Source organism: Octopus bimaculoides, chromosome 16 (assembly GCF_046866305.1).
Source record: "Octopus bimaculoides isolate indiv1 chromosome 16, ASM4686630v1, whole genome shotgun sequence".
Lineage (NCBI taxonomy): Eukaryota > Metazoa > Mollusca > Cephalopoda > Octopoda > Octopodidae > Octopus > Octopus bimaculoides.
In genome coordinates this window covers 43,978,104-43,988,011 of record NC_142943.1, presented here as the reverse complement: position 1 = coordinate 43,988,011, position 9,908 = coordinate 43,978,104, and the positions used below count along the sequence as shown (strand labels likewise).

Genomic DNA, 9,908 nt, shown 5'->3' with positions numbered 1-9,908 from the left:
AAATGATGATGATGATGATGATCTTATACCTGACCATGTAAGATAAATTAGAGTATGTAGAAAAAACTATTTTATTTAGCTTAAAATCTTTAGTTTGTTACCCCCAAAATATTTTTAATATTATAATCAATTAAAAATGTATGATTAAAAATTAAAATCTAAAACTGAAGATTATTTCCCCAAATCCATTTATGAATATTATGTTTTCATGTATATATATTGCAAGAAATATTCCATATTTTCTGAAAACTTTTCAAGAATCAGACAACTCAGATAAAAGACCAAATTGATTCCAAGTTTAAAACCAGAATTTAAAATTCAATATTCACTTTCCATTTAAAATACACCAAGTTATTGTTTGCTTTCTCCTTTTCAGTAATTTAACAAATTTCCTCGGATTTCCCCCAAAACTTCAGAATTAAAATCAGGCATATTTTTGCTCCAATAAAATACATAAATACAAATTTATAAATTTTTCTGGGCTCAACTCTGCATCAAATACCATCCCAATATGTAATTTTCATAGCTAACCCATTTTATTATTATTTTTTTTTATTAAGGCATTCATTTTTTGATAATTGTACAGACTTGTTCAAGTGAGTCCCAAGACTAATTGGGTTGTCAATGAGCCTCTCTCCCTATCTTCCTCTCAATATACCTGTATAAGACAGTCTGGTAGTTACCAGTTATTTGCATAGCGATTGGTTTCATTTAGCCAGGAACTAAGACACAGTATTTATAAAAGAAAGTAGAAATAAGATATTAGGATGCTGTGATGTTTATACTTTTCCAAAGATTATAAGGGATATTAGTGAAGTCATAGTTGAGCTGTGACCTGGGTAACTGACCATAACTACTGGGAGTTTCAGCTTTTGTTGCATATCATTACTCATCACAAACTGTGGGAGGGATTCTGGAGAGAAGCATTTTTTCCTGTCAGGATGTCTAAATAATAGCAAAACTGGAGAAATAACCTTAAAACTAGTGATGAAGAATTGTTTTGTCTAACAGAACTGGAGAAATGAGTTTAAAGATAATCACAGAGTAAAGAAAAATCAACTAGGCTAACAAGGTGTGAAACATTAATCTGGGACTTTACATACACACACATATGCAAATAGATTTTTATACTCTTTCATGCACACACACACACACACACAAATGCACAACCAAGCAGGCACCATGAGTGGCCTAGTTATCAGAGTGGTGGATTGTATACCTTTTGATATCTGTTCTGGCTCTCTGAAGTTTTGAGTTCAAATCCCACTGAGGTCAACTTTGCCTTTCACCCCTTTTAGGGTCAATAAACCAAGAACCAGTCTAGGGCAGTGGAATGGTGGCTTTGTTAGAGTGTTAGATGAGAGGTCTTGTGGTATTTGTCCCTGATCTTTCTACTATAAATTGAAAGATATTCAGATAGAACATAAACATAGATTGGTAGTGGTACAGAGATAGTTATATACATATTTAAGTTATTTTGTTATCACTTTCCTTTGCAATATTAAGTTACAACTATGAAAGCTAGAAAACTTCATACACAGAATATGAAGACTGGATTCAGTGTAGATGGTTTAATATCAAAGTGACCCACCTCTCCTTCTCACAGGACCAACTTTATTGCAAAGAAGCCTAGTGAATGCAGTGGTAGGATATATATATATATATATATATGTGTATGTGTGTGTGTGTGTGTGTGTACATACATACACACACACAACCCTCTCCACATCAATAGGTCTTTAACCAATAGTTAGGCATTAAAGTTAGCCAAACCCTCCCATAGGGTCACCATAAACCAGATCAATGACAGGGTACATACCAATGTCACTATTCTCAGCTAAGTCAGCTAGATGTTGTTCAGTGAAAGTTATCACAGGACAAATTATTATTATCATTTTAATTATTATATCTGTTGAAAATAAAAATCTGGCATTCTTAGAAGAACATGTGAAATTACTGTAGATGAAATAAAATTCAGTGGAAATTGGTCCAAGAGAAATAAATAGGAAAGGTCAAAGGTATTATCACATATCTGTATGCTTGGTGGACCTAAACCAGTACATTTTCTCAGTGAGTGCTAGGAATAACGTACTGAAAGTCATGTGTAATGACAGTTTGTTCTGAGTTTCATTTTAGTACCTAGCCTGCTTTTATACATATATACATAGGTGTGCATATAGCAAAAAGTCAGTCTAGATGTGAGGCCTGTCACTGAGACAGTTTATAGAATTCAATAGTGTCTTTGGCAATTCACAGAACTTACAACACAATGCCCACACAATTTCACACACACTAGTGAATAAAGAATTACGTCCCCTGTTAAACACTTTTGCACTCTCTCAACAAATCATTGATATCGCCCTTGTTTTTTAAATTAAGCAACCCAAGGGGGAGGTTTTGTCTACTAATTGCTTGGATAACTCCAATTGATCTATTTTTTTAAAATTTAGTGTTACATATATACGACCCTGCCATGTATATGTGTGTGTCTATAACTGATGTGAATTCAAGTATATATTTAATTTAAATGTAGAAAATAATTGAATAAAAGCTGGTTGTAAAATAAAAAAAAAACTTTTTTAAAAAAAGAAACTCCAAGGTTTCTCATTCAGGGAGTTATAATGATGAGTTGAAGGTTATTGGGAGGGAGAGGAGGAGAACGGGAAAGGAAGAGAAGTATGGGGAAAAACACAAACATCAACTTCAAACACTGAAACTGTACTGCACAAGGCAACAAAATCGTTTGGAGAAATAAATCAGAGAAACAGACATAGAGAGATAACATAATATTTAGTGTTTGTGTGTATGTGTATCCATCTGTATATCATACTTAATGTAGATCTACTGTAAGAAAGCTAAAACAGTGATACTGAGATGCCTTTTCAAGATGAATACCGTAGCATTGTGGCTTTCTTACAGTATATCTATGTTAAGTAAGATATACATATTACTATTCTGAACAAATACTCTTTCCATCGCCAATAACGAATTTATGTGTGTGTGTGTATCTGAGAAACTTGGGAGGAAAAAAAATCCAGAGAAACCCAATAACAAGGGAGATAAAGAATTATCTGCTTCAACTCTTCTGTGATGTTGGAAAACAAGGAATTAAAAAGTTTTGTGAACATAAGTAAATTAATACATATTAAGTTACTGAGATGATAATAAAGTTAAAAGAAAAACAATAAAACAATAAAATATAGAGCGATGGTAACTTGCAGAGGCATCAGACTGTATCAATAAATAGAGACGAGGATTTGATGGGAGAGAGTCACCAACATCTACTGCAAATATTTCTGAGTTTCAGGCAATTTCTGTGTGTGTGTGTGTGTTCGAGAGCGTGAGAAAGTGTTTGTGTGAGGGAGGGAGGGAGGGAGACAACTAGTTGTATGTAAAAATAATTTAGATTTAAGACAAATGAAACAAAAAAAAAAAAATTAAAATTAAATTAAGCTTTGAGAGGTTCTCAATAAATAGATTCTCTCATATGTGGACATCTTGTGGCTAAAATATGGAAGGAGGGAGGAAGAAGGGAGGGAGGGAGAGAGTGAGAGAGAGATGGAAGATGGCCACACAAGAAAAATTTATAATTGTGAATCTTGTTTCTTGGTTCACATATTTTAAATAATTATTGGAGTTATCACTGTGAAATAATTGGAGGAGAGAGAGAGAAAGAGAGAGGAGAAATGAAGAAGGAAGTAAAAAATAAAAAAGTGTGTGTGTGTTGGGGAGAGGACAGGGGGTTCGGGTTAGTTATTATTAATTAATTAATTAATTATAATAACGTTTAAAATTGTGATTTTGGACGTTAAGAACAATTGAAGAAATAGAGAAAATGGAGTTACAGGGAAGTAACTCTCAATGTGATGGGTGTTAAAAAAAAAAAAATTATATATTCGCCCCACCCAGCAAAAAAAAAAAAGTGTTTTCAACGAGCAACAAGCACTCTTATAAGAGTACAGTCGGCCTGCTTAGAGCCAAAACTATGTACGTGTGTGTGTGGGTGTGTTCAGTTTCTGGAGTTAACGGCTGACAGTCTGGTAACGGTTGATGGTGCTGCTGCTGCTCTCTGTTACTCCTGAAGGTGAGCTTTCCCTGCCATTGTTGCAGGCAAGACTGGAGGCTTTAAGGCTGTTGAGTGACACACTGAGCTGAAAAATAACGAATTAATGTATTATATATATATATATATATATATATATATATATATAAAACATGCAGCAACACAAGCATACACACACACAGGGGTTGGACAAAATAATGGAAACACATAGCATCATAGCATTATAATTTTGAAATATCTATAAAACCAGCAAAAGCTAGTTTATTTTTATGTTTTTTGATTTATTATTAGTGTTGCTTAATATGTTTTGTTAAAATTGCTATTTCTTTTTAGATATCATCCGAAAAAGGTAATTAAAATGACAGATCTATTGGACTTTCAAAGAGGTCAAATTGTTGGTGCTCATATGGCAGGCGCTAGGGTAACAAAAACAGCCGAAATGTTTGGTGTATCAAGAAGTACTGTCTTGAAAGTAATGACAGCCTTTGAGAAAGAGGGAAAAACCTCCTCATCAAAACAAAACTCTAGAAGAAAACCAAAACTTTCAGATAGGGACTGTCAGACTCTTTTGCGAATTGTTGGAAAGGATCACAAAAGCACAGCTCCCAAAATTACTGCAGAGCTTAATGACCACCTCAAGAACCCAGTTTCCACAAAAACTGTTCGCCAGGAGCTTCACAAAGCTGGATTTCACTGGAGAGCTGCAATCAGAAAACCACTACTTTCAAAAACAAACGTTGCAAAGCATTTAGAGTGGAGTAAAAACCTACAGAATTTGGTCCCTAGAGCAGTGGAAAAATGTTATTTCTCAGACGAGTCATCCTTTACCTTATTTCTGACCATGGGCTGAATATACGTGTGGAGACAGCCAAAAGAAGCATTTGACCCAGACTACCTTTTTCCAACTGTTAAATGTGGAGGAGGATCTGTGATGATCTGGGGATCTGTATCTTGGAAATCCACCGTCCTAATGGTTTCCCTTCATGGCAGAATTAATAGTCAAGACTATTTAAGCATTTTATCTGATCTAATTCATCCTATGGTTGCAAAACTGTTTCTGGAGGGAAATACAATCTTCCAGGATGATAATGCACCAATTCACACAGCTAAAGTTGTTACTGAATGGCACAAGGAACATTCTAGTGAAGTTGAACATTTTATCTGGCCACCACAGTCCTCAGATCTCAATATTATTGAACAGTTATGGTGCATTTTAGAAAAACAAGTAAGGAGTCGATATCCTCCACCATAATCACTACAACAACTGGAGGCTGTTTTAGCTGAAGAATGGAGAAAAATTCCTTTGGAAACAATTCAAACTTTGTATGAGTTTATACCTCGTAGAATTCAAGCTGTAATTACCGCCAAAGGCAGTCCTACGCCATATTAAAATAAATTTGTTTGAAATTTTAAGGTGTTTCCATTATTTTGTGTATGTGTATATATAACACAACACATGTGTAATAAAGATTATACATGTATTTTAGTATGAATCAAATTTAATTATTGTTGAATTTCAATCTGGTTGTAACAAATGTTTTCCTTTTCGTAATTAGCAGTGAATTATATTTCTGTATTTATTTGATTGGAGCCAAATCAGCTAGTTGCTTAAGACAATTACCATAATTCTGTTATATTCATGACCTCTCACATCTGAACATGGTCACAAACTCCTTAGCTATCTTCACATCGATGAACATATTTTACAAATTCTTTCTTTACCCCACACTGGTATCAAAGACCAACTGACATCTTTTTGACTTCATAACTAGCAGACTGAAAAATATGTTGGATAATGCACTGATTCCGAGGAAATACCAAAGGCCTTGACTGTAAGATACTGTCACCATTACAAGTAGTGGTCAGTTTAAGAATTTTTTCCTCCCTAGCACTGTGTCCTTTTGTTTGCACACATGCATGTGTAGTTTGAGGTAAGACACATCACATCGCAAGCTTCATGTTTTTCTTTGTTTACACAATTGTTACTGGCAATAGTAGACTTGTTTGCAAGAATAAGAGTATATATATATACATACTATATACACACACACTTACATGCATACATATATGCAGTATACATTGATTGGTTGATCTTGAATGTACATTAACCAATCAGTCCATAGGCACAACAGATGAGTGATGGAAACATCATTTGAACAGTCACATGACTCAACAAAATATGTAAAATTGGCAGGACAAGGAAAACAAATCCAGTTTCAAGCTTGGCTTCAACAAACAATATTAAGGATTAAACACCGAAAAAAACAAACACAAACAACAACAACAATAATAATAATAACAACAAAATGTATGTTTAAAACACTCACTTCTTCCAATACATGTATATTAGCCTCTAAAACGAGGTGTAGCTGTTGGACCAATGCACTATGACTCTGGGCTCGCATCATGTAAATGTCTGAATGTATTTTATCTCTGAAATGACAAGTAGGCAGGTATAGAAATCGTGTGTGTGTATGTGTGTGTGTGTGTGTGTGTGTGTGAGAGAGAGAGAAAGAGTTCTGGGTTCAATCTCAGTACACACCATTTTGTACATGTATCTTCTACCATACCTTCAGGTCTACTTAAGTTTAGTGAGTGAAATTTGGTAGACAGAAACTTGTGTAGATGTTCATCAAAGGGACTGTTCCTGTTTTGGGGTGGTTGACTTATTGTCACCTATTTTAAATATCCCCTGGTCCAATCTATTGCAGACGTTTGGCCTAAGTCTCCAGTCTTGGGATAACTACCTTCTTCCCTGCTCTAACTACACCCTAAAAATTTACATCACTTCAAGTTGATCAATATCTTGTGAATGAATTTGGTTGATGCAAACTATACAGAAGCTTATCGTATATAATCTGTATGCGTGTGTTTGTTGTCCAACAAGTACTCTGATGTGAAGCGTATACATTACTGGAGCATAAAAGTAATCCGTTACAGGGTATATCTGATGACATACCCTTGATGTACTGCAGCAACAATGCAGCAGTGTCAATGTAGTGAGAATCAAGACAAGTTGCACCTTGTTGTTTTTCCATAAGGAGGGTGAGAAAGGAGAGCAGAAGAACACAAAGAAAGGAAAGCCACACTTAGATGTCTTCATGACATAAATGACTGAAAGGTAAAAGTGGATTTGAAGAAAGTGTTTGTGCTCTCCAACCATATTACCTTAATGAAACAATTCTCTGAGTATATTAGCATGGTCTAATGTGACCAAAAAAAAAAAAGTGCTGATTGTTGAATTCAAGGTGCCTCAGGAAGACAACATGGAGAGGGAACATGAAAGGAAGGGGTTAAAATTTGAAAGGCTAAGGGAATTGTGAGACATGAAGATTTTAGTGTACAGTAGTACTACTAGTAAGGGTGGGATATTGTGGAACTACTATGTCCTGTATGGCTGGTATTTGGACAGAGAAAGGGAAGCAAGAGCAGTGGTTTCTGATCAGAGGAGAAAGAGGAATCAGAAACTGCTTCATCATGGTTATTGCAGAAACATGAGAGATAAAGATTAAAGCTAAGAGATCAAAGGAAAAAAACAAAAAAAAAAAAACAGTAAGGACAAATATTGATATAATTGATAAAAAAACCCCTCTTGAAGGTGATATCCAAGTATGGTCACAGCCCAATGACTGAATGAAACTAACAAGAGAAAGAATAACAAACAAGTGTAAAGTGTTTACCTATACAAGTTTTTTAAGGCAGGTGACCAAACCTGCAGAGTATCAAGTTTGGCCTGGATTAACAGCACCTTATATGTGAGGGTGACGGCAGATACCAGCAGGAATATCATACTGGAAGAAACAAAGACAAAATACTGGATTAGAGATATTTCAACAGAGTCAAAGATTCACCAAAATGTAGTCAGTTGGGTAGAAGAAGGTTTTAGAAATTTTTGGTCATGAGACGGAAGTTTAAAATATTTAATACAAGAGAGGTATAACTGGATAAGTGTATCCAGGTTGTCCCTGATCCCACAGACTGTTTTGTCTTTACTTTTTCTTTTTAAAACTACAGAATGTCAGAATAACATATCACACATATTAAAATATCTATGTTATCACAACAAAGGTCTCCAAGCATTGACTTGCTAGAAATAGCAGCCGAATCCCTCTCAAACCACAACCTGCTGACTTTAATCAAAATTGATATGGGACTAAACAAAAACAACATATACAAAAAAATAATATTAAACAAGACTAAATATGTAAGATATTTTTGTCACCACTCTCTCTCTGTGGCACCCACAAACTTGGTGGGGAAAGAGGAGGAGGGACCAGTCAATTGTATTAATGCAAGTGTTTCACTGGTATTTTATTCTACTGACTTCTGTAAGATGAAATACAAATTTGACCTAAATGATATTTGAGTTCAGTATGTTACTAAATCCCACAAGGCATTTTGATTGACACTACTGATTTTTGCAATCCAACTGACAATAATAATCCTTTCTAGTTTAGGCACAAGGCCTGAAATTTTGTGAGAGGGGTTTAGTCAATTACAGTGGTCCCAGTGCTCAAATGGTGCTAGTTTCATTGATCTCAAAAGGAAAGGCAAACTTGACCTTGGCAGCATTTGAACTCAGAATGTAGTGACAGGTGAAATACCACTAAGCATTTTGTCCAGTGTGCTAACAATTCTGCCAGCTCGCTGCCTTCCAGCTGATTACAATAATAATTATCACTCTTAATGATAATAAGAATTTTTTTTTTTTTCGATTTAATAATAATAATAATCCTTTCTACTTTTGGCACAAGGTCTGAAATTTTGGAGGAGGAGGAGGAGGATAGTCGATAAGATTGACCCCAGTGCTTAACAGGTACTTGTTTTTTTTTGAGCCTGAAAGGATGGAAGACTAAGTTGGCTTTGGCAGAAGTTGAACTCAGAATGTATATAGGCACATGTCCAGCAATTTTGAGGGAGGGGATTTGTCAATTAAATAAATCCCAGTATTGGATTGGTGCTTTATTGACCCAGGAGGGATAAAAGGCAAAGTTAATCTTGGTAGGGTTTGAACTCACAGAATAAAGAGCCAGAAGAAATATTGATTTCAAATTTTGGCACTTTCAGGGAAGTGGGTAAGTCAGTTACGTTGATCCTGAAAGGATGAAGTCGGCCTTGGCAGAATTTGAACTCAGAACGTAAAGACAGATGAAATGCCACTAAACATTTTGCCTGGTGTGCTAATGATTCTGCCAACTTACCATCTTAGAGCCAAACGTAATATTGCAAGGCAGTTGTCCAATGCTCTAATGATTCAGTCAATCCATTGACCTCACACTAACATCTACATTTCCCAAGTGGCCACCCATCAAAATACTAATTAGACTCAACATTTCAATGTGGTGCCTTATTTTGAAGCCATTTCTATTATTAAGGTGGTAAGATGGTAGACTCATTAGAGCGTCAGACAAAATGCTTCGAGGCATTTCTGCCAGCTCTTTACAAAAGAAAAAAATAAATACCAGTTTAGCACTGGGGTTTATATAAATGACTTACTTTATCCCCCAAAATTTCAGGCATTGAGACTATAGTAGAAAGGATTATCATCATTATATTTTATTTCTCAAAGATCTTGCTCTTACTTGCTCTGGTTAATTTTGTGAGAGTAGACAGCATCCTGTTGTCAAAGGTCTCACAGGGTCTCTATCCACAAATTATAAAACTTGGTATTTAGGTGCTGGGTATCCTGGAAGACACTCAACATCCAAGCACCAATCTCAAAATCCTAGCTGTCCCCAAAAGAGCAATTTTTGGTTATGCTCTGCCCTATTATTACCTCTGCCTTAGCGAAGGCGGAGGTATTGTTTTCGGTCATATTTGTTTGTTTGTCTGTGGACAAGATATC

The 9,908-nt window shown here is 35.3% G+C and overlaps 1 protein-coding gene across 3 annotated transcripts in view; it reads right to left on the bottom strand.

The window, feature by feature from the left end:
• Window positions 1-534: 534 nt before the first annotated feature.
• Window positions 535-9,908, bottom strand: part of LOC106876158 (uncharacterized) — a 211,141-nt gene continuing 201,767 nt past the window's right edge. For all 3 annotated transcript variants that reach the window (XM_089364528.1, XM_089364527.1, XM_089364529.1), the window contains 3 exons: window positions 7,744-7,854; window positions 6,391-6,496; window positions 535-4,151 (listed from right to left, as the gene is read on the bottom strand). In XM_089364528.1, the coding sequence (XP_089220654.1) occupies window positions 4,023-4,151; window positions 6,391-6,496; window positions 7,744-7,854 (346 nt within the window). In that variant the 3' untranslated portion in view covers window positions 535-4,022. The remainder of the gene's footprint in view (window positions 4,152-6,390; window positions 6,497-7,743; window positions 7,855-9,908) is intronic.